We start from the raw sequence: 26,087 nt of genomic DNA, 5'->3' as shown, positions 1-26,087 counted from the left end.
ATTCGGCGTTTTGAGTGCAACATATACTTTGGCTTTGGCATCTTTGATGGGAAATGTTTACGACCCTTAAAGGCTCTTAAATTCTTTGAGACCTGTAAAAACTATTAAACTATAAACTCTTTGTGAAGGCTTTTTTGCACTGTTAATGAGGAGGGGCAATAAGGAGGAAATTTTAGAACAAAATGTAATTATTACTGTGATTAAAATTAGAACAAGAATAAGAAACTTGGGAGAAAACATCAATTAAGGTTGTTGCGAACCTCTCAGGATTTAAAACTTTGAAAACTTGTTTCCAAACGAAAGCTCATCTTATCCGGTGCGGAATATCTACACCAAACTTGATTTGAAGCTCATAGAGGGTTGCTAAATAGACCAGAAGTAGCAAAACACCATATGTCTACATATGGTATGATATAATAGTACAATTAGTCACTACTAAGCGAGGTTGGGGGGCCTTCACGTTACTACCAGGAAGCTAAGTATGGCAGTTGCGATCTTGAGTTAAAATCGGGGAACTCAATCAGCAATATCTATAAACTAAGAACATAACATTTAATGGAGACAAGTCAGATCGTGCACAATACGTATTGTTATAGTTGTTATAGTCATTATGAAATTGAACTTAGGTCAAATACGGTAAATAGAAACTCGATTCATTTATTTTTACCTCGTCATAAACCATATTCTCCTGTAAGCGTTATACAATCATCTTCGACGTTCACGTTTCTCTACCTTATGCGGCAATATCGCCGGTTAAAAAAAACTCGACGAGAGCTCTTAAAACAAGTAAGAGCAATTTATTGTGTGGCGGACGTTAAGTCCCGAAAATCCTCAAAGCGAGCCCTGTTGTTGGCGACTGCCTACGCCTTTAACAATCAGTGTCCTTATGATATCCATCAGACTGATCCGGACAAACGAAATATAAATCATCTTCTCTAACGAACTATCATCCGTCATTTTATTATTATTTGTTTGAGATGAGTTGGCACAATATGATGGGTCGTAACTATTTATTGTTAATGAGGTCCGCATGAACTTTGTTAGGTACTCGTAAAAAAAACGTTTCTGGTAAAAATCAAACTACCGATAATTGGTGATTGAGGATATGGACCACAATGTCATTGTAATTGAAATGGTGTAGTCGCCCACGCTTTTGACAATTTTTTCACTGCTGACTTTCCGAGAAAAACTCTCACGATTTGTCTATGACAAGTATAGGTACTGTCTTGTCCTAAATTAAAACTTAACTTTAAGTAATTTACATGCATATTGTTATTAAAGCTGAATTTTCCGACGTTTTCTCTGAAGATAAATTTAAAAAATACAAGGATGAGAGACGTTTAATTCGACCTCAATCTCTAACTATTATAGTAGGTAAATACAAGAGGAAACATACTGAACACTTTAAGGAGAAGTTGACGTACCAATAAAACCATACAGCATGCAATTTCCTTATTGTGTAATCATGAGTAGTCAGTTTAGAGGGGATGAAAAATCAGTTGATTATGCTAAATCCACATAGGTACTGTTTTTATACCTACTAAAGATACCCTTAAAGATGAACTATCCATTATACAAAATTTGTACGCCGAACTGCAGAATATTTAGTAATTTAACTGTAAATTTTAACAAAAAATTAACCAGTAACTAATCAACTATATTTTATAATTTTTGAAAGGCACATGCTAAAAAAATAATTTTTTTTATAAATTCAAGGCAGTCCAAGACTTAACTTCATTCATTCAGGCGAACAGTTTTTGAAAGCTAAACTTAAAAGTTCTTAGATTTCCAAACAAATTTTCAGGAATTCCAAAACGGTTTTCAGAAAAATTTATTGCCAGATCATTCCAAAGAGTTGTAAAACATTTTGTCTTTGAAGAATCCCCAAAAATTTCAGAATTCTAGAAAGATATCGGAAATTTAAGAGTCTTCTATGGGATCTTTTAGAATCTTCAGACCGCCTAGAATTTTTAGAACTCTTAGAATCTTCGTATATCTTCCTTGAAATCATGACAATATTGGTTAAATCTCCAAAACACTCTTAGGAACTTTTTTAGAATCTCTCTAAAATCTTCTACAGTCTCAGGAGGTATTCTCAGGACCTCAGGATTATCTTGACATCTCCTTACAATTCTCTTACAATCGGTTCCAAATACTCTTAGTATCCTTTCAGGATTCTGGTTGAACATTTTAAGATTCTTCTTCAAAGTTGCATCGAATTTTTAGGATTTCTAGATCCTATACTCGTACAACCGTCAGAACCTTTAGAATTTGTTAGAGTTTCTTTTGGATCCTTTTCGAATCTTCTTAGAATCTCCTTAGGATCCTTGAATATTGTTTTCTAATGTCCAAAAGTAAAATTTTAATTACCTTTTTTTAGTGGTACCCATCCTGAGACGGTTTTTGCAAATTTTGAAAAGGCATACCCAAACACATAAAAAATCCGTTAGTTGTTCGATTCCTATACAGAGGCTACAGAGCGATCCATATTTATGGATACATTCATTTTTAGCGTTGTTATGTACTATTGGAAAAAAACGGAAGGCTATTCTTAATTTGACGTTCGTACCGAGTAACGAAGCTCCCTTTCCAGTACAATTTTTAATGAACACACCGTACATTGATGGAAGCTACCTTTAATGAACATTCGGTACTTCGGCAAACGGGCGCTTCCTTACGAAATTATAGTTTCGGGCCTGTATTTCTTTTCTAGGAGTGAAAAATAGAAGGTAAAAGTAATGTTTCAATTTCTAGAGCTGTTTTAACCGCTGATAAGGAAAACCAGCTTCCGAACATAATTGTGAAGTTTCTAGTAAAATATTTTTTTAGCGTCCGACAGCCCTCTGCATCGGGAAGAATTAATATTTTAGGATTTCAGCTCGATTAATAATTAACCGATTTTAGTTTCCCGTAAACGATCATTAAAGCTACAAGGCTGTGTAGTTTATTTCATTATCGCAGACCTTTTGCGCTTGACCCATGTAACAATCAGTGGGCATTACTGGACTACTACTACTGGACCATTTGAGTGAGCATAAATACGGGCACGTAGCTCATCAAATGTGTTGCAGAAACCTCATCCAGTGTCAAATGACGCGCGCTTAATTAACCTGAATCTCAAGATTAGTCCCCGACGTCAGGGAGTCTGGTAATAAAATAAAGACATTTTGTATCACCCGAATATGTCGGCTGGCTGGAAATTCCGATGTTCTTTTTCCGTATTTTGGGAAGTTTATAAGGTAAGTACGATCTAAAGGAATCTTTTTCCGTTTATTTGGCTTTGAACCTTTCAGTTTACCGTACCGTTTATTTCAAGGTAACTGCTTGATATTTTCAAGAAAGAGAAAGAATCGACAAACTTCTGGTGGCGCTCGAGTTTCCGTACCGTTTCCCTAAGGCTACTGCACGGCTACGTCGACTACTGCAGTTAAGTTGTAAATTAAAACCTAATACGAATGTGAATGTCGTAATTTAACATTGCGTCTGGTTCAGCATCCATTTTCGAATTATTTCTATTATGCATAGAATATAATTTTTAAAAATACTGTTCCATTAAAAAACATCTTTTTGACGCACCCTGTATATTTTTTGTTTAGTGCAATAAAATGCACAAGAAAAAATTATGATAGACGTCCACGCGTGTTTCTTTTAAAACCCAACACGTGATTTTTAAATGAATTTGTTTCATTTTTATTTATAAGAAAGATTTTAAAGTAACTTGAGGGGAATTTGAGAGGGAAGGAAACATGAGAGAACCCGGGGAAAATTTAAAGAGGAATGGACTTGAAGAAAAAAAATAATGAATTTTAGAGAAATTGAAGCAAAGGTGTGAGGGATATCAAGGATTATTTGAGAAGGAATTTCAAAACATAAATTGAGCAAAGTTTGGGGTGAATACAAAAAAAATTTGAAAACTCGAGAAAAACTTTAAGAGGACCTTTAAGAGAACTTGAGAAGAGGAATTTGATATAAACTTGCTAGAAGCTGGAGAGAAATTAGGAAAAGTTTTAGGGAAACATGAGGGAAATTTTAGAACTAGAGACTGGAAATTGAGGAAAATATTGTAAATTAGCTCCTTTTTAAATCAATTGTAGCAACATAAATGGAAATTTGATTGATGAATTCCTTTTTTGGCAGGACTTGGCCAGTTTTGTAAAAATAAGTATATAAAATCCTACAATCTTAGTGGCCAATTTACATTTCCCTACCACCACTTCATACATTTGTGAAATTATTGTTTGCAATGTGTGAAATTATTGCACCACTAGACCCAAAGTTTGCTAATTTGAACGATATATCGAAAACCAAAATCCAGCTTAGTACCGACGAAGAATTAAAACAATTAAAAAGTACGTAAGTAGGCGTGATAGAAACGAAAACACTTCTTCGCGCCTAATTGCTTCATTGAGGTAACATGCGCGCCTATTTGAGAAACGAATGTAATACAAACGACGAATAATAAAGGAAATGACCATCAAAATAGTGATTTTATGCTGGGAAAGCCAACGGAATTAGAATTATTCAAATGGTATCTTTCTTCAGAAAAGCGGCAATTCCAAAATAAGCTCACGCATCAAACGTGATTCGTATGTGCGCAATGTGAATGACAGGTCGAAATTCTATTAATTAAAGACCAATCAATAGGCCAAAGCAGTCGGTACGGCCGTATCACTAACAGTTTTCCTCGGCCATTCCACTGATCGACTGCCATTTTAATTACCGTCGTATTAATTTAATTTATTATCGAATTGGTACGGACTGAAACCGAGAAACTACGGGCGCAGACCGAAAGAAATTAATTAAGGAATTTCCTACGTAAACGGCGACGTTTTCAAATTGATTACAATCGCTATTTTTGTACTTTGAAAGATGATTGGATGAAATATATTCTGGATAGTCATCAATCTATTGCTTCTAGCAGTGAATGTTAATGGTAACTAGATTTGCACTCTGTGACTTGGATTTCATTACCGAGGGTCAACATAGGTCAGATGGAATGGACTCCACGTTGAAATTATTTAATGCAAATACAGAAGTTGAAATTACACTTGCCTGCTTGCCCTTGGTTTCGTTGCAGATGCAGGATAAATAGATTTCAATCAATACTTTCTATACGTACGGTACATACAAATTGTTTTCAACGTTGCCGTTGCATTCTTCCTTTTAGGAGGACGCGTTTACAATGACAAAATCCTAAACGTTTTCCACTAATTTCCCAATCTGACAATTGCTAGACTGTCCAGAAAAGAAAATAATTCGACACAATTCAATATGAAAAATACAATAAAAGTCACCACCTGGAACGTAATGTGTAAATCACTATATTTAATAAAATTGTCACCTTCACACTTATTACGAAGACATAAAGTGCGTATACGTAACCTGATCAGAAATCACATAAAGGAAACAATGAATTTAAAGTTATAGTGACAGATGAGGCAATATTTCATGATAATTTTAATTGAACGGTAACACGGTAGTGGAATTTGCAATTACCCTCCTGTTAATTAAGCAACATTGAAAACGGTTGCAGTTTAGATCCTTCCGTTCCATCTGAGAAGCGTTGAATACAGTATCAAATTTGGTTTTTGTACGTGACAATAACAAATTAGATTCCCTAACCGCCTTCATATTAATTTTTCTATAGGCTTTAAGTTAATTCAGTAAGCACAAGTGATAATATAAAGAAAAAATGGTTTCTATTTCAACCAACTACTCTAACTTGGCTTGCTGGATTGAACAGTGGTCCTTCGAGCCGCATTCATGGAGAACATAAGGGTGCATAGGCATAATTTCGTTATGTTGTGCAGAATTGCTTTAGCATATCTTACGCAGGGACGGTTTTTTGCAAGGGCAAAACCGATTCACACGACAGGATTGGATAACACCAAAATAAGATTGAATCAACGTTTGGAAACATAATGGATCAAGGATACACACTGTAAAGAGATCGTTTCAAGGATATTTTATAAGAAGGGTTGAGCAATTTAAGTTATTTGTAGTTTCGAAAGTGATACTTTTTTTCATGAATTTGCTGCTTGATTAATGAGGGCGAAGTGAATTTTTTTTGCAATGTTCCTTAATAACCCATAATTGAGTAATATCAATGACATTTGCGATTTAGTGTCATCAAAAATTAAGCTATCAGGCCGTATTTAGAAGAAAAAGCATTTTCTTTTACTTGCAAAAATCAATGCATTTACTTCACATTTTATTCACAAAGAAAAAGAAGGAAAAGGTATATGTTAGAAGCAAAAGGGATTGCTCCAAAGGAAAAGGTTTCACTTTTTTAAAATTCATTTTACTATTTACAAAGGGTGCACTATTGCAATTTAGGAAGGTTATTTTTACACGCACAGGGTTTAGGTATTGGATTGATAAAGTACCTATAGTTGATGGGATTAACAGGCACACATAGGTTTGATTGTGTTTCACGTTTAGTGAAAGGATTATATGTTGTAGGAACATAACACTTGCTAAAGAAATATGTACATTATTATTATTTCAAAAGGTTTCTTTTAACAACATGACAGATAGGGATACTATGGTGCACAAGCGAGGTACAGCATTAAAGGGAAAATTACTAGAATTGAACATTTTGTAAAGGCAAATGATGACAATTTATTGATTGACAGTAATTTGTAATTAGGCAAACTATGTCAGTTAAAGCGTACGAAGAATATGAGTAGGTACATTCAGGGTGAATTAGAGGAAATAGATGATAGCCAGGAGGGCGAATTAGAATATGCATCATTAATTCATTACAAAGCAAACCTAAACTACAATTTCTACATGATTAAATTCAGAACATCAAAGATGGCGGGTAGTCAATAATTTGGCGGATATAGTTCAGGGTCTTCAGAAGCTCTGTCTTCTAAGGTCAAACTTCCGAGTATCAATAGGTATACCAACTTTTTTCTGATAAATACGAAGAGTATAACTCTTTTATAAAGTTATTTGACTCTTTTTAATTGTGAGTGTAAATCCAAAAGTCAGTTTTAAAGGATGAACCACTGTTAGTGATAAAGGACCTACAAATTACGGAGTCAAATTAAGATAATAAATTAAGCACAATTTTTAAGGGATGATTCACCATCCTTGAGGGATTGTATATTAAAAGACAAAACTACAATGCTCTTGCAGGTTTAGGGGATCTCGTAGAGGCTCATAAAAGAGATTTCGTAACAAATAATCGGCTTTGTTACAATTATTTAGGATATAAACGTATGGCAAATAGCTCTAAGACAGATGGGTGTAGAATTTGCAAGAGACGAAATCATTCCTCGTGGAGAGACACCGGAAAAGGGACGGAAGTACGGAGTGAATCAAGGTCTAAATAGGTTTAATGGGCAGCAAAGGGACAATGCTTAATTTGGTCTGCCATGATCGTTCCAGGGTACAGGCTGCAGCACTTCCGGATTCGGTCTCTATGTGTTCAGTTATGTTACAATTGGCCGTGTCGATGGTGAATATGCGAGACAATGGGCCGTATGAATAAAAGTAAGCAAATGCTTATACTTGCAAAATTCAAAGTAAATACTCGTAACTGCCCCTTCCTCCTGGTCTGTTTAGCATGGTTTAGCAGCGCTGCACTGCGTCCTGTCCTTCTGCTTAGAAGCGCTGCTAAGTCGCCCAGTGCGAAGGAGCACTTACGAGTATTTACTTTGAATTTTGCAAGTATAAGCATTTGCTTACTTTTATTCATACGGCCCAATAACCGAATGCATTTAGTTTCAAGCACAATCAGTCATGGAATTATTGCCATAAGAAATACATTGTAAACTTTGAGGTAAAAATGCAAGATTCCCAAATGAAATACTAACGGTCAGTTGCACAAAAAAAAAATCCAGGATTATTGTTTAATCCGGTATTAAAACATTTGATTGGCTTTATATTGCAGTAGGCAGCCAATCAAATGTCAAAATTTTTATTTAAACTCAGATTTGGCAAATAATGTAGGATTTTGATTATAATTCGCTTTCCTGCAACCGGCCGTTAGTATCGCTGATTTTGTAATTTTTTTCTCTATCGAATGACGTAAAAATCCAATATGGCTTCTATAAGAAATAGGATGTGATTTACTCGAAACTCACAAATGCTAAACATTTTATTTTAGCACCATCAGAAAGCTGAGAAAAAATTACTAATATATTTTTTGAAATCTTTGCAAATAAATAAACGCGCACGTATTTTCGAAAATAACATTTTTTGATTTTAAAAAGATCAAAAAATGTAAATATAAAAAGACGAAGAGATATACAGATATGGACACAAGACACTGTGGAGACTCATAGAATGAGACTAGAGAAGCAGGTAGAAGAAATACGAGAGATCACAAAGGAGGAGTGGAAAAATATGAAGGAAAGTATTAAAAAAGCAATAACATTGAAACGGGTAAATGACAGAGACAAAAGGAAGGAAAGGTGGATACAGAAAAGAGAAACAGATACAGAACAATTATGGAAAAAGGAAAAAAAGGAGAGATAGAGAATGAGTTGACACCGTGGAAAAAAAATACAAAAGAAAGATACGAAGAAGAAATCATGGAAATAAAAACAGAGAAGGACTTTTGGGAGATCATAAACAAAAAAAGGAAAAACATAATATGCGGGAGAGAAATACAAATAAAGGAATGGAAACTCTATTAAGGTACTGCAAGGAAAGCAGGATAAAAAAGAGTGTGATAGGAGAAGAGGGGGGGTGGAAGGAGACGAGGTATAAAGAGAAGCGGCAATTAAAGAGGCTGAGAAGAGTGAAATCGGGAGGGGTAATAAATGAGGCATGGATGGATGGAGAGAAGCTGGGGAAATTAATAAACTAGATATGGACAGAAGGAGGTATACCGGAAAGGAAGGGGTATTAAGTGCCAATTTACAAAAGAGGTGACAAAAACGGTATGGAAAATTAAAGGGAAATTAAGATAATGATAGAATATATGCAATGAACACAAAAGCGATTCAGAAGAGGGAGAGGAACGATCTAGGGAACGATCGATTCTTTATATGTAGCACGCAGGTTGGCTGAAAAAGATTTCGTGGGTTTAAAGGTAGCGTTTGACAGAGTAGAAAGGGAAAAAGTATAGAAAATGATGGAAAAATAGAAAATAATTAAAAAAGAAGAATAGACAAGAAGTAGGGTAAGAATAGAAGAAGGTTCTGGACAATAAACCACTTAGCCCAATCTTATTTAATGATTAGATACGGAGAAAATATTCAGACAAAATCAAAGTGGAGGAAACGTAGTGGAAAAAAGGATGGTATATATGCTGACGACACACTAATAATGGCAACAAACCACCGATGAAGGAAATAATGGGAATAATGGAGAGATACTGAGAAAAAAAGGAATGGAATTAAATGTAGAAAAATCGGCGATGATATTTGGGAAGGGAGAAAGACGGAAAAAGGATGTAAAAGTAGAGGCAGGAAAAAATATAGAAAGTAAAAGGATTTAAATATTGACGATACCAGATGCAACGAAATAATGTGGCCAACGCACAAATATGGGAATTAAAAAAAGGGAAAAATGGCGATGCGTGGGGAATAGGATAGAGGAAATTCAAAAAAGTTCAGAATAAGAAAAGACCTTTTTTGGTGCAATTGCGAGAGGGATGTTTATGATTGGGACGAAGATGTGGGGCTGGAAAGAATGGGATGAACCAAAAGGAATACAAAGAAAGTATTACAAATGCGTACTAAACGGAAGGACACCAAAACCGCGACGCAAGGAAAGAAAGTGAATTGGTGAAAGAATGTTTGTCAACAAGGATTAACACAAAAAGAATATGGTGCGAAAATGAAAGAAACTGATACGGAAGGGCAGAGGGTGAAAGGAGGAGAGAAATATGCGACAGCATGGAAGGGATCAACATATAGAGTAAGTGCAGCAACAGAGAAAGAAAATCGAGAATTCATGAGGAAACAGAAGGTACAATTAGCTAATAAATGTGTCAGGGAAGGAAGAAAAACATCAAACTAATAGCGAAGTTCAGGTGTGGAACGAGGAGAGAAAAAAAGTAGAAGTGGGGACAAGAAGAAATGTAGACAGAAAGAGGAAAATACTGACCATCTGATATGCAAATGTAAAGAGGTTTCTAGAACAAGGGAAAGCAGGAAAGAAATACTGGATGAGGGGAGAAGAGGAGAAAAATTGATAAAGAGGATAAGAAGGGAAGAGACGCAAAACATATGATATACATTTATGTAAAAGCTTTTATTTGTTACTCAGTTGTAAACGTTGATTAACAAGACAAAACGGAAACGGGTAAACGTCATGTTTAAACGCTACTTACTTGTAAAACTGACAGCTGACCTGTAAAAATTTTACAAGTTAGTAATCTAGTAATTTCATTGGCCAGAATTAATGCGAAGTCTCTGTTACATGGATAACATATTTTAGACATTTTTTCGAGATCAATTTAAAGACTAATTATTTACGTTTACTATTGTTTACAAATGAGTAACAAATAAAATATTGTACATTATACGCCAGGTAATAGTTTTTACTGGCTCTGGGAGATGACAGGCTCGCCTAACGGCTCGCCAGTCAACTTCTCCTATCGCCAGTAAAAACTCACTTACCTGGCTAATAATGTAAAATACCATTTGCCAAAAGGCGTCAATACAGTATTTATCTATTTATCTGTTATCTCAAAGCTTCGATATATCTAACAATTTCGATTTATTCCTCAAAATTTTACAATCTCGATTATTTTAGATCTTCTTTAGGGGGCTACAATTTTTTTGTTTATATTTGTGTTATTGTTTCGGGAACATTTTTAAAACTTGGATATGCGCATTGAATATAAGGAATTACTTATTCAATGATACAAGTCGAACTCCAAATTTGAACGATCCTATCAGGTTTCAGATTCGATTGCGGATTTTAGGACTAAAATTTCGAACCGCTTTAAAGAAAAATTTCCGGCAAAGCAAATGCCGAACAACTTGTTTTTTAATTGGTCTTTAGGGGATGTTTCAAAAGAAAAAAATTCCCTTTATGTGTTGGTTTTGTCCGTCTCTCCGTCAGTTCCTCGTCTAACTCGAGAATGAAAAGCGATAGCGATGTCAAACCTTCGCCAATCGATTTCTATGAGTTCAAGGATCAGTGCTTTTGAATATGAGCCGGATTAAAAGTCTGACAGTCTTGAATTTTTGTTACTAGAATTGTATACTAAAAAATTTAAAATGTTGAAACTAAAAATTTGATTTTTAAAGTAGTACATTGAAGATTTCCCACAAGATGTAGAAAAAAAATTACGACCCTTTTAGGGATCGTACTTCTGTACTATCAAGCATCTTAGAATTTGTATATTTCCTTGTTTTGCTAGCAAAAATGGCGTTATAGCTTATTTTATCTTTCAAAAATGTTGTTGTAGGCCGAAATCGTAAAACTGACGTCTGTAAAAATTAACAACAGTGTGTTTATGCTAGCACCACCATCCATCATTTAGGATCACATGGTGCAAATAATGAAGTGTTCCATTTTGAGTAAAAATGTATGTGTGAATGCAAAAAGATCTTACCTGTATCCATTGCAACAAGAGACAGGGTGTACTCCGCTTGAATTTCCCGATCCAAAGCCCTTACAAGCGAAATTTCGCCAGTGGAAGCATTAATACGAAATACATCCGTATCGCCCTCCTTAATGAAGTATTTCACTAAGGAATTAAAAGGTGGTGTGTCGGCATCGTAAGCTTGCACTGTAATTACGTAACCACCGTTAGGCGGAATGACGTTCTCCATCACGTAAGCCAAATAAGGCGAATCCAGAAACGTCGGCGGATTGTCATTGATGTCCGATACCGAGATGGATATTTCCGCGGAATCGGTTCGCACAATATCACCTGTTATATCTCCCGCACAATCTTCTGCGATCACCGTTAAGACGTATCGCGATTTTCGCTCGTAATTTAAATTTTTCGCGACGCGCACCACGCCCGTATCTTCCGCTATGCTAAAGTCGCGATTCGTATCGCCGGCACTAATCGAGTAACGCACCCTCCCGTTTAATCCGTCATCGATGTCCGTCGCCGAAACCTGCAACGATATTAAATTGCAATCGACCTGGGGGTTTTTGGGGTGGTTACTTACCTGAAGCACGCTTGCACCGATCGAAGCGTTTTCGGCGATCGAGGCGCTGTACTGCTTCGGATCGAAAACGGGACTGTTATCGTTCTCGTCCAAAATTTTGACAAAAATTTCGGTCCGCGTGCTTCTCGGTGGATCGCCGCGGTCGCGCGCCGTCACCTGCAAGGTGTAATTATTCTTGAACTCCCTGTCGATCCTTCCGGAAACTCGAAGCAGGCCGTCGACTGGGCCCAAAGAGAACACTCCATTTAAAGACAGATCATTCGATAGCGAATACTCAATGTAACCATTACGGCCTTCATCCTTGTCGATCGCTTTTATGGCCATCACTACCGTGTTTATCGGTATGTTTTCAGCGACTGATGTATCATTTGGCGTAATAAATTCCGGCGACATATCGTTTACATCTTTCAGGGTAATGGCGACCTTTAAGTGAGAAATAGACAATGTAAGTTTACGGTTTGGTACGTTAGCGGTTATATAAACTTGCCTTTATGGCGCGCATCTTTCACCTTATGCGATAAAACTAGGCAAAAATCAAATCATAATGGCAAATAAGGTTGATTTAGCGCGAGTGTCGTTTGGAATTTAAAGGAGGTTGTTTTATTGCATATTCCACTTTATTAAACGAACAATGGCGAAAAGTACATTGTAAAGCACTTAAACAGCAGATCTTTAGATGTCTTACATAGAAGGTTCAAGCTGTTTTAGTTCCTTCAGATCAGACTATCATTACGTGGATAACCTGCAGAAGGTGGTTTACTTAAAATAATGGCGTTGTATTCTTAAAGCACATTTTAGTTAAAACTGTGACATCATTTTGAAAAAGTCTTAGGTACGATAACATATTCACACCTTTATCGATACGTCACCCTACTAGTTATTACTATTTTCGTACCAACAATGATGCTTCGTTGAAATAGTGTTAAATAGGTACGACGGACGTGGTTGCTGTTACTACGTCGCAGAGCTGGGGAGGATTCGAATCACTTAGGAATCGAATCCTGGATTCGAATCATTTTCGGTGATTCGGAAGTGGAATCCGAATACTTTAAAATAAAAGGATCCGTGATCCGGATTCGTTGCATTTATCAGAAAGGATTCGTATTCCAATCCTCAATGTATGCATCCGAATCACCGAGAATTTTGAAATATTAGTTTTGTCTAAGGCAAATAGCAAATAAATATTTTTTTGTTGATTTTATTTTTAGTTTAGCATAATGCTTATTTGGTTATCTATTTTAAAGTTAAATAAACTTCATATTCATTATTCTTGTTTTTACTTAATATTCTCGGACTTTACTTTATGATACTTAATAATTATAGTACGTACAGAGTTATAGACTTACAGAGTATAAGAACAGAACACAGGAAATTGAGAACCTATGACTCCAGTGATGATTTTTATAACTACCCGTCTTTGTTTTGTAGGATTCTAAGACAGGTAAACTCCAAATACTCTTTAAAATTCTGTGGTTTTATTTTTTTGTTAATCTTTGATCCGTGATCCGAAAAATGATTCGAATACTAGGATTCAAATCATGTCGCAAGCGGTAAAGGATCCGAATCAAAGTATCTGTGATTCGAATCCATTATTGATGATTCGGATTCGTGATTCGAATTATTTTTTGGGGGATTCGTCCCAGCTCTGCTATACGTCGTTAGGATTCGTTGAAATAAAATACTAAAACGCCAGTAAAACTGTATGTAATTTCAGTACTACTCGCAAAAAATAAATATATTAAATGTATGTACGACACTGCGCGTATGAACGTCCGTCATATTGAGAAGCCTAATAGGATCCTTGCTAATAACACATAAGCTCCTTCCTTAGTCTTTTATTTCAATGCTAGAATTAGATTTATAATGTTTTACCATCTAGGATAAGAAACACAGACGTCGTGAAGATGGCAGGGTTAAAATCAATAAACCCCTAAAACCGGTCTAAAAGCGGCAGAGCACTTCGGTGTGACCCTACGGAGTCATTGGATTTGACCTACTTTCAATAGGCTTGTTACATGCGGGATATAGGTTCAATGTGCAAAGTTTGAACCGAATCGGCCCAAGCGTTTAGAAGTTATCGTGTTCACGGGCAGACGAACAGATGGACAGAGACACCTTAAAGCTTGTATCGCTTTGATCTGCCGCTTAATAACCTGATGCGGTGGCTATTCGTCCGGCGCTCTCATTCAGCACGACTGACTGCATTCGGTGCTTTGATGTACAGAATAATTCTAATAGTTAATATCTCATGTAATCAGCGCTTCTTGCATTTCTGCGATCCTCATAAAATATTTAAAAAAAAATTTTTGGCACCAAGATAACATAACACGTGTGGAGGTTTTTAGTACATTTTCTGAGATCCTGATGGAAAAATATTTCAAATATTTCATCAGGAAACCAACTACGAAACAAGGTCCACTCTCAAAGGGGGAATGTGTGCCAAGCGACTATACAAAATAGTGTGCGAATAAATTTTACACCCTTGGGCATTTTTGTGATGGTCATACAATAGTTTTTGAATTTTACATTATTTCCGACAATCTTGTAATTTTGTTTGAAATAATTTCTTGTAAACCATGACGTTATAATACGTAAGAGAATGTTGGCTTTAAAACACCTTTCATTTTTGCAATCCTGATACAAATATTTTTAAATTAAAAATTTATATGAAGAGAAGAGAAAAATGTTTTCGAATAAACTTCATACCTCCGATTTTGTCTGTAATTCCGGTAACATTTTTAGAGGAGAACGCTAGACCTGGAGAACATTTCCTAACTGCGATCCTAATACTACAAGTTTTATAACAGAAATCGGAAGAATATAGGTACCAGGTAAGGAGATTGTTAGTAATAAAATTATGTTTCTAATGTCCTGATACGAAATCATTAAAAGATGTAATAAATTTTTGGCTTTCTGCGATCCTGATACACATATTTCTTAATGAAAAATTTATATGAAGAAAAGAAAGCGTTTTCTAATAAATTTTATAGCTCCAGTTGTCTGTAAGGCCGATAAAAAAGGAGAAAGCTGTATCAGAAGATCTTGCGTAACTGAGATCTTAAATAATACGTAAGGAGGTTTTCAGTAATAAAATTAGATGTTTTTAAAGACCAATTTGCATCAAGAAAATATTATATAGGGTGTTCCTAAATATGTTGTACATACGGTAGTACGGTAGGGACTAACCCTTTGAAAGCTCAGGAAAACTCGTTAAAGTTCTGAAAATGGTCTGTATCGGAAAATTGAAATAAGCGCCATGGAATGCAACAGCAAATTTTTAGGAAGTTGGACAAAAATGAAGGAAATTCTTTTAATGGCCCGTATGAATAAAAGTAAGCAAATGCTTATACTTACAAACTTCTACTCGTAACTGCCCCTTCATACTGGTCTGTTTAGCATGGTTTAGCAGCACTGCACTGCTTCCTGTCCTTCTGCTTAGAAGAGCTGCTAAGTCGCCCAGTGCGAAGGAGCACTTACGAGTATTTACTTTGAATTTTGCAAGTATAAGCATTTTGCTTACTTTTATTCATACGGGCCAATGTTTGTGAAATACAAGACACGTCAGGATTTAGCATACTTCTTATAGTACTCTAACGAAGAGAACGGCAGTATTTACAATTGCAGATCGAACAATCGTTTGCAAAATGTAATAGTTAATTATTTTATTAGTTAATTTACATAAAAGTCAGGAAAATGACACATTACGGGCGAGGAAATATTGAAATACGAGGCCCCTTTAGGGTCGAGTACTTTAATTTCCGAGTCAAGTAACGTCATTTTACTGACGAGTTTTGTATTAAATTTTACCCAAAATCGTATTTTAATACAAAATTTCAATTTTCATATAGAACATTTGATTAATGTCAATTTGTCAGTGATGACAGGAGTCATTACAGACGTTTAGCAATGTGACAGGTGCGGCTGGAAATGTGACAGGTGCGGCCGGTAAAGTGACAAGTGCGGCCAGTAAAGTGACAGGCGACAGGGAAAGCAGTCTGATCTGCCTCTGTCATGGAAACTAAACTTTCCTGACTAAAGTAGGCATGAAAATTAAGATTAGGTACATGACGATTTTCGGTAATAGTAAGAAAGAATACAAGGAAAGTAAAGATTGGATCAGTCGCCAGTTGACGAACGCCAATGGATGGTATAGTATAGTTTTTACTGCAAATGAAATAACATCCCCTCGCCGCCCAATTTTATGAAGGGAATTATTAGTATCAAAACTCAATGGTTTTTGAGATCTGGGGGAACATCCATACATCATGGACCAGCAGACGAAGTAATTGCTAAATGATCATTTCGTTCACCTCAATATATAAAAAAGTCTAAAATTGTCTCCTTTATAAACATAATTACATCTGTTATACGAGGTGCACCCCATTGGCGACTTTTGGCAATTATTTTTAAGTGCGACCAAATTAAAAAGACACAAAACCAAAAAAAAGTTCACACCTTATACCATGTGTAAAATGAAATTAATGCTAATTAAAGTCTGAATCAAACAGCTGTAAACGGTTTATGTACAGTATAAGTCCTCGAAATAGGTTTCGATAAATTACATCGCATGACGTTTTTGGTCGACCACGCAACATTTAAAGAGCTTGAAGATACCTACAATTTGATGTGTACGGGTCAGATGTGGGCCTGGGGAGTTTTAAATGGCCGCGATCCTGATGTACAATAATTTAAGTATATTTTTGCTTAGACAACTATATAACGGTTTTTAAACATTTAAAACTTGCAATAAATAATCACGAATTGAAGGACCTACTAACAAAAGGAATTATTATCGATCAATTTTTTCCCCGCAACACTTTCCACTAACAATGGCGACTTTACGATTAATAATTTATATTTTATATCCGCCATAAAATTGCTATAAAACGTATAATTTCGTAATATCACTAGAGGATAAACATGTCACTTTATTAAATAAAAATTCCTTCAAGGCTACCGAAATTCACATCAAAATTAAATCCCGCTCGTGAGAGGTCAAAACGAAAATTGATTGTGTGAAACGCACGCACGCGGACCCTGCCCATCCGTCCGTCTGCACGTGTAGAGGTGCTTAAGTCAGACCTCTGTGTAAACACTCCAATTTAAGTAAACCAACTTCTTCAACAACTTGGCACCTTTGAATGTTTATCTTCATCTTAATTGTATATACTGGAATGTCTTTTCATATTTTTTCTGTTACCGTGTGTAGATGCTCCACGTTTGTATTTATTTTGATATTTCTAATGAACGCATTGAAAAAATGCGGGTATCGCTTAGTCATTGCCAAAGCTCTTCGGTGATGTTTACTTAATTATGTGAGGCGATTACTATTGAAACATGCAAAAGCTCTCTACCGAGCACATGTACTTCTTATATATTTCGCACGTTTTAGTAGTAAACTGCCTTTACAAACATATAATTAGTAATTATTAAACGTTTATATTTACCTGTACCGTCGAAGAAAGGCGGTGTTGCGGTAAAACGGCTTGATCGGTCGCAGTAACGACAAGGTTGTAAATTCCTTGGGTTTCTCTATCCAGATTCCTGTTCGTTAGGATTGTGCCGTTTGGGGCGATTCGAAAATCGTTATTTTCATCTCCCGACGTGATTGTGTACACTAAACGACTGTTCTCGCCTGAAACAAACGATCTCATTAATTATGTGTCCTTTTGTTCATGGCCGTTGGATAATAACAACGGCCATTCGACGAATGATGAAAAGGGATCCCGAAATTAGGCACCCTCTGTCAAATCGATCAAAACTCGAGTATTTTGATTAATTTAAATTTATTGTGTTGTACACCATACGTTAGAGATTTTCTTTGTTATTATTCGTCTAGCCTGAAATCCCTGACAGAGGATGCATCAATCAATGCGTTCATTGTAATGTGGTTCGTATACAAAGTCCTGAAAACTTCGAGGTGATTTTTAAAAGATTTGGTCGTGGCGTTGGTAATATTTCATATTGTTGCATTCTGCGGAATCCTTATTTGGGAAACCAGGATCTTAATTAAAATTGCGCATACTGCTATTTCCCAAACTATTTGAAATGGCAGCACACGTTCTTATTGTCATTTGAGTACAATCGGATAACTATTGGTGATTCAAAAACCACTAGCTGTTAAATGAACCCCCATTTTTTTTAAGGAAATCATGGTGTATAATAGACGGAAATGCACGTTTTGAAGGACTAGGAATCCGAATCAAACAAAATATCGATGATGTGGATCGGTTTGTCGATCTGTTGGTCTGAACCGATTAGAACTAAATTTGGTACACATATTCTTAGACATAAAAGGAAGAGCTGAAAAGCTTTTGAGCAGAATATCGATTACTTAAAAAAATCTATAGTTCTATATAAGTATGTCTAATACAATTTGGTATGTATTGTCGTTCCGAAAATGAAGGCAGAAATGAGCGGGTTAATTTGTATAGTCGCCCGATAAGAGGCCTCACCGAAAGCTCTCTTGCCAGGGAAGAAGGGAGAGAATCAGTTTTAGGTCCGTTAATTGCCCATTATTTGATTTTAGTTGTCTAAAGATATACGGAAATCCAGCATTAAAACGGCAAATTTGTGCAGTTTAAAGAAAAGATCAACGTGATAATAGATTAAGCCGCTTGACCTCACAGTCCAAGCAACAAAAGGGCATTGCTGGACCGCCGAATTTAAAATAGTTGAATGGGTTACAGCCTCGATGAAGTCGAGATGGAATCCGTTAGGTGTGCCCTTAAAAAACCTGAATTTTGACACCGGTCCCGTATTTTTAAGACGTCTGCGAAGCACGTAATTAATTAAAGAAGTTGTAATTCTCGGATGTGACTATTGGAAAAACCGTCTTCCCTCCATGGCATAGCCGAATTTTATATAAGATAAACGCTTAATTAAGAGGGAATGTTTTTGCATTTGGCATTTAACCGAAACGTAAAATATTTTGCTTTCTGCCTTTTGTATCTTTGCAAACTACGTTTCGTAATTAAACGGTAAACGGAACATTGTGAGCTTTTTCCTAAATTTATTTTGCATGCAGACGTTTAATTTCTGATTTTACATTAAGCTTTTTGCTATTTTCCGCTTTATTAATTATGGGGGGGATATTATCTCGCTCCCTGCATTTGCTATCCCGTATTGCCTTGTAAATTAGAATTGAATTTTCTTTGATAAGCTATTTTGCTTGCTTGAAAAGTTCGTCGCACCATCCTCAATTATTGAAACTTTGGATTTCAGGTAAGTATTTTTAATACTGTATTCGTGTAGTAATACATCTCTATTTCTTCCTTTTGCACCACGATGGCGCTCTTAAATTAAAGAAAATATACCACGAGAAAGTGTCCTCTATTTCTTTGTGTCTTATGAATTAACCTCAAACTAAAATTAAATTAATTTCATATTCGTAATTGTCATGTTTAAAAACTGTATTTCGTCGAATCAGAATTTTTCACACCTCCATTTAGGAGTGCTCTTTTTATAGGGTAACTCCCGAACGAAACACGTTGGACCCTCGGTTTATTTGGAAGAAATGCTTGTTTCGACTCCGCTACTAGCCAATTTTTTTTACATACTTATATGTAACACCCTGTACCCTGCCCTGTACGTTTACTTATATTCAATTTAGTCCACTTAACTCGTCGTTTAACACCCTGTAGCAAGTAGTATATCGTAAGAATCGTTAAAAAGGAGCTTTTTTAAATCATAAAGTGACAACCAATGCGATTCTAACACTTTTATATACAACCATAAAGAACATTACAAAGAATATTGAGGAAAAGGTTGTGTGTAAAGTATACTGCCTCCCAGACCCTTTGGAAGCCACCGAAACGTGCTTCCACAAAATTTGGTCTTAGCATCGCTCCACCAAGAACCCTAAGCGGATAACTCTACCAAAAAATCGTCATGCTTCGGCTACAATGAAAACAAACCTTACAGTCAATGGACATTTTTAGCGCATTTTTTAAGAATTAAAAAAAATGTGCTATTGTTTGCGTTTTGTCCGTCCGTCCGGACCCACTTCTACCGTTTTAAACTACTTCTAGGGGAATGGTCCCAGAGTCCTGGATTTTTTTGCAGTAGGTAGCCTATAACTTTGAAGGTGTGCCAGACGTCCATCAAATTTCGCTATCTAAAAGGGGGGCCCCTTACAAATTATTTCCCGAGATGCTGTTTTTGAAAGTAAAACGTGCATAGCTTTTACATACGACAACCAATTGGTCTCAGATTTTGCATACGCATGACCAAGTAAAACTTAAAGGTCTCAACCAAAGGAACCGTTTTCTACCAACTACTGCCCTTCTTTTCTTTCTTCTTTCTTCTGTCCTCTTATCAAAGTACGGGGTGGAGGGGGGGGGGAGTAAAACTAGTTCTATCATTCATGGTACTCTAATGAAAGGTCTCAACGAAAGGAATTAATTTCTACCAACCATAGCACTCCTCCTCGACCTCTGATCGTGATCGGGTATATTCCCTTATACCTCAAGAACGGATTGTCGGAAGAGAGTACTCACAAAGGGCGATTGAGCCGTCTGCAAGAAATATATCCATTCGTGAAAAAAATGCGCTTTGTCTGCACAAGAGTAGTGCACAATTTATACTTGATTTTTATTGTTTATAAACAGAACTGAACAGAGTGCAAGGACGATAGTTTAGAGCAGGCATGGGCAACCTTTTCTTCCAAGGGGCCAAAATAAAATTTTTCAAATGCGCCACGGGTCACAGTTAAAAATTCAAATAAAAAGTATGTTTAAAGAAATCAATAATTATCTATTTACTTTTTGGTCTTGACCTATTTTTTGCTTTCGTAAAAACCATTTACCTACTCCTGAAAATTGACACGATCTTGCATACAAAATTTACCAGACTTGGATAATAAATCCCCATATTCAGCTTGCATCCAAATTTTCATGTATGCTCTTAAGATTTGTTGCAATATATCGCTTAAAAATGTTGCCTAATCCCAAAACACGGGTTGTTTTAGTGCCCCACCCGGTATATATCGCCACGAAAATTCTGGAAAATACCTTGCGATATTTCTGAAACAAGAAATGCATCTTCAAAAAGGCTTTCAAACGTCTTGAACGCTTTGGATCGCGTCCACTAGATGTTGCACGTGTAACATAATTATATTAATTAATTTTTAAGGTAATTTGGTGGGCCGTATTAAGTATTAACTATGAATTATGTTAGCGGGCCGGACAAAACTTATCGGCGAGCCTGACGAGGCCCGCGGGCCCTGGGTTGCTCATACCTGGTGTAGAGCATCGCATTGTTAAGGGCTGTTCTTGTATGGGAATTGAATGTGCTCAATGGAGAAGCTCAGTTTAAAAAATTATCAAAGTCCTCGTGTGAGATCGAAGGGACTTCAGCGCATTGTTGTGTGGCAGATCAGTATTCTATTAGCCACTCTCGACTCAACCATCAATAACAGATCTTGTCGAAGGCTACTACATTCACTAACCGTTTCCCACTTTCCGCGTGCACTCGCAATTCGCTTTTAAAGTTAAAATCGTGTCGGGGGCTACCACATTCCCTTTGACGGTAGCCACTTCCGATGTCCCGTTCACCCGCAATTCGCTTCTATTGGCGACACAAGAAAGAGAGACAGCGATTCGAGATTTACGAAACGTTAAACCGCGTGAGTTCGCAACGGAAGGTAAAAGGCGCCCGTAGTTGACTACTTCTCGAAGACGCGCGCGCGCGCCTCGCAAAAGGTCGTTAATTTCGCCCCTAGGACAAAAAAAATTCCGCCACGCAGGAGTTGTGCGCGTTTACAACATCTTTCCGACGACACCAATTTGAAAAGAATCGGACCAAAACTGTAGTAGAAGATAGGAAAAAACTGAAAAACCTTCACGTTAGTATACTACGCTCGAGGAAGACGCCCAGATGTTGCCAACCCCACATCATGTAGCCATGTCCCTAAGGTTGACAAATTTCACGGCTTTGTAGATTCACGTACACCCGTTGCCTTTCTACAAGAGTTCTTCTACGCGCCCACATTTGCAGCCAGCCAGCCAGCCAAAGTGAGATTAAAAGCTACTTTTTACAAATAAATTTGCAAAAATGCGATAAAAAAGAAAGACGGAGGAGGGGGCCTGTCTCATAAGTTCATGATTTGTTTTGAATGTTGTTGTTTTTGTGGCTTTAATAATCGCTGAAATAATACAATACGTTGTTGTTTAACAAAGTAATAAAGAAAGGTTCATTATTGTTGCAGGTGGTTATTACGGTTCAAAATTAAATGTCCATTATGGGTACTTATTGTGGAAGTATCTGATAACGGCATTGCGCACATGGGGGGTTGCTACCTCTAGCATAGGGTTAATGTTGCAAACATTATTTTTGCCTCCTTCGATATAAAAATCGACCGGTTTTTTTTATTTTTAGGGAGGGTGTACACATTTTCGTTGGGGCACCTTATAGAATTGTAATGTATCATTTATATGCCAATGTGGCTTCTGAAACAGCGATAAAATTTAGAAAAAAATTAGGCTGTAATACACGTATCAATGTAATCAGGAAAAAGAATGTAAAACAATGTACGTTCAGATATACAGGGTGTATTTAGAAAATACCAACATTGGGTCAAATCTCAGAAACGGTGGTCTAAAAATGTTTTGACTGCGCCAACGGATTATAGGTAAAAAATGTACAATAGGCAAACTTTTCGTTTTCACCCTGTATCTCAGTCCTCAGAAACAAACGTACTTAGATTGATTCTGTTTGTGCGCCATTAACAGTTTCACACAAAAGTGGCACAGTCTCTTTCTTTAAAAACAGCTAAGAGATACTCCAGTCTCAACCAAAATTGGATACACGCTACAGTAGGAAAATTAACCATTATTATTCTGCTATTCTATAGACTATAGAGATTTCTGGCTCAGGATTTTTGGCTACACACCAACAATCTTATATTTCAGGCTTCGAATTTCAATTTCAATCTAATCCTTTCTTTAAAGCTTCTCAGCTTCACCCTTCACGTCTTATGTTTTAATCAAAACAGTCTGTAGGTATCGATTTCTTAGCATATAACTTCAAATTGCAGGTTCGATAATTCAGGCTTCGATTTTCAGGTTTTGGTTTAGCTTAGGCACTCGGTTCAGACTTCAAAGTAAGTGCTTCACGATGACCTTAATTGAAAGTAATCGAGCACAAGCCGATATTTTTACTTGTACCAACACCGCCACCGTTTTTGATCCGGCTTATTATTCCGCCGTAGCACTAATTCTTAGATCAGAAATCGATTGTCCAAGGTTTGAGTTAACTAGCTTCGTTCCATTGCAATAGTATATTATTTTAAGCGGAGGAGAAGTATGACTTTTCATGGCGCGCCTGAGTAATAGAAGGCAAGCCATAAAAAGTCACTTCTCCTCCAAATTACCTAAATATGCTATTTTTTCTGGAAAAGTTCGATCGTTCACAATAATTGGAGAAAATTACATCAAAATCTATCGAAAATACGCAGCGTTAAGACCAAAAAATATGCCAGAAACTAGATTTTTTAAAAATATCAAAATGGAAAATGCTGCAGAAGTATAATGGGAATACACACTATTAGCAGTGTTCCTGGAAAGGTTGCAACTCTCTTAAAATTAAGTAATTCAAAAGAATACACAGGTCATTCTTTAAGACGCACGTCGGCTACACTATTAATTGATGGAGGAGGTAATATTGAGTCGCTAAAACGGCACGGGGGCTGCAAATCAAGTAGTGTAGCAGATGGCTACATAGGGGAGTTGTTGCGAAATAAAAATGATAACGCAAGTAAAATATTAAACTTGAATGAAGTTAATAACACCTAGTGCCCGCAAAACAAATGATATTGAACCATCAGCATCTCATGTAATTGCAGAAAATTTAACTTCGTCTGCGCAGACTTCTACAGTACTGCATGGTTTTAATTTTCAAAAGGCAACATTGACAAATTGCACGTTTAATATTAGTTTGACAAATAAAAATGACGTTTAAATTCGTATTTTCATTACTGTGTGCGTTATTATTTTAGCGTTTTCATAGCAACACTTTTCCCTCCGTGGGAAGAAAGGGAAAAGTAAAACTGTCGCCGGCGGAAAAGTTGCATTTTTCCGCAGCCACCTCAGTTAAATTGTAGCCTAATATTTTGACGTTTGGAGAAAAAGGTGATTTTTAATTGAGATCTCATACTGCTCAAAGTTTCTGAAATCCAAAAACTGCAGTAATATTCGCCCCAATACATTTTCCCATGATAACACAAAGTATCAAAGGCAGATTTTCCTGGACTGAACATGAACTTTCGTTTCTTCCTTATATTTTACAATTAAATAGTAGAATATTCTGAGGTGCGTTTTCTGGGCGAATATTCCGGCCGTTAGTTTTCGGTATCGCAGAGTCTATATGGTCTAGGAAAGCGTAGATTGCGCAGTCAATTATGGGTGATTATTCCGTAGGCGTTTTGCAAGAGCTCCCTGCCTTTTATTTAGGCATTGAAGGCCCACTTTCGCCAGACCTGCCCTGCCCTGTACCATTGATGCTCTTTGACAAGTCATCTGCTTATCAGAATCAACTCGCGTGAAAATTTGCGATGTGAACCACCAACCGTCATTTTGTTTAAATAAGTAGTTACTATGAGAACAACCAACTTTGTTGACGTTACTGCCAAGAAATGTTTATTAACTTATAACCCCCACAAAGAAAGAGCAGCAACGCTTATTTACATATATAGTCAAAAACAATTACATTCTCATAGATATAGTACGCAGACTTCCTTGTACTTTACTTCCTGAAGGCATAACTCGTTTTTCTCTAGCGGCTTCTTACTTTAGAGATGCCTTTTATAAATACATCCATTTTGCGAAACGGTCCCATTAAGTGATGATATATATTTGTTAAACGCGAAATTTATTACCTCACGATCGACTTTTACGGGAAGGATGAATTTGTATTATTGATATGATAAACGGAAAGTCGTACGGGAAAATCATATATAGGCATAAAATTATACCGTCCCAGCTTTGCTTCATAAATAACAATTACTAACAGTTATAGTAAATTATGCCGGTATTCAAATTACCGTCAGAATTTTAATTTTTAAACGCCGATGTAAGAATGTGTGTCTACTTATTCAGAGAGAAATTAGCTTGGCATCACTATTAAACGGGCATATAAAACGTCCATCCATATTTTGATTCGATTTTTATTGCTTCTGGTGGTGTATAAATAAATAATATACGAGTATACTCATGTGAGCGGTAGTTTATTATATTACACAGTACGTTTGTACCAATGGTAAAAATGTGTGCTTTATGTTAAGGTATTATTCCGTTTCAGGGAGTGTCATCGTTGAATCGGTCTCTAGATTACAGACCCGCATTTCCCTATTCATACACATAAACCAACAGTTCCACTAATAATATAATATTATAGACAATATTCTATGACCCGGGGTCACTCGTGCACAATGACAATGTGCTTTTCTTCGTTTCTGGCAAATGGAAATTATAATGGCACGAAACGCAAATTGACATGCTGTAGGTACCTAATCATGATTTAGTCAAATCAAATCCCATTTCACACTTAATCGATTTTGTTATGTTACATTGTAGTGTCGCGAACTTTCTTTGGCATTAAGCAATTCTTGCGTAAGTATATTCATGTAATTACAATAAACGCGCCCTAAAACCCCCAATTTAACAACAAAATTTATTACAGAGGTGTTCTCTTAGTATGTTCTTGTATTTCCTAGTTTTGTTTAGGTAATCTTTAGTATTACATGTGAATGCCAAAAGGCTGTCCAAGATTACCAAAAGGCTACCGGAAAATACCAGAGATTATGAAAAAATACCGTGAAATAATTCTGATTAAATTCAAAGATGTAAGAAGGACGACACACAGTGTGTTCCCCGACATTGTAAAAGACAAAACATTTTCGAAAGGAATTTTGAGTTTCCGGGGGTGCCTTTGAAATTTTCAAAAAAACCGTTTTCTGCATCCATTATAGTTCTCCTTGGGGACGAGATACATACAAAT

At 36.4% G+C, this 26,087-nt stretch overlaps 1 protein-coding gene across 1 annotated transcript in view; it reads right to left on the bottom strand.

The window, feature by feature from the left end:
- The window catches only part of LOC116169090 (cadherin-related tumor suppressor), a 137,116-nt gene that overhangs the window by 20,875 nt on the left and 90,154 nt on the right, over positions 1–26,087 (bottom strand). The window contains exons 6-8 of the mRNA XM_031485117.1: positions 17,540–17,727; positions 12,093–12,515; positions 11,525–12,038 (exon numbers count right to left, since the gene is read on the bottom strand). Coding sequence (XP_031340977.1) covers positions 11,525–12,038; positions 12,093–12,515; positions 17,540–17,727 — 1,125 coding nt within the window. The remainder of the gene's footprint in view (positions 1–11,524; positions 12,039–12,092; positions 12,516–17,539; positions 17,728–26,087) is intronic.

The sequence above is a fragment of the Photinus pyralis genome, unplaced genomic scaffold (assembly GCF_008802855.1).
Source record: "Photinus pyralis isolate 1611_PpyrPB1 unplaced genomic scaffold, Ppyr1.3 Ppyr1.4_LG4, whole genome shotgun sequence".
Classification (NCBI taxonomy): domain Eukaryota; kingdom Metazoa; phylum Arthropoda; class Insecta; order Coleoptera; family Lampyridae; genus Photinus; species Photinus pyralis.
Note: the sequence above shows the minus strand (reverse complement) of the source record. Positions and strands in the feature narration are given on the sequence as shown.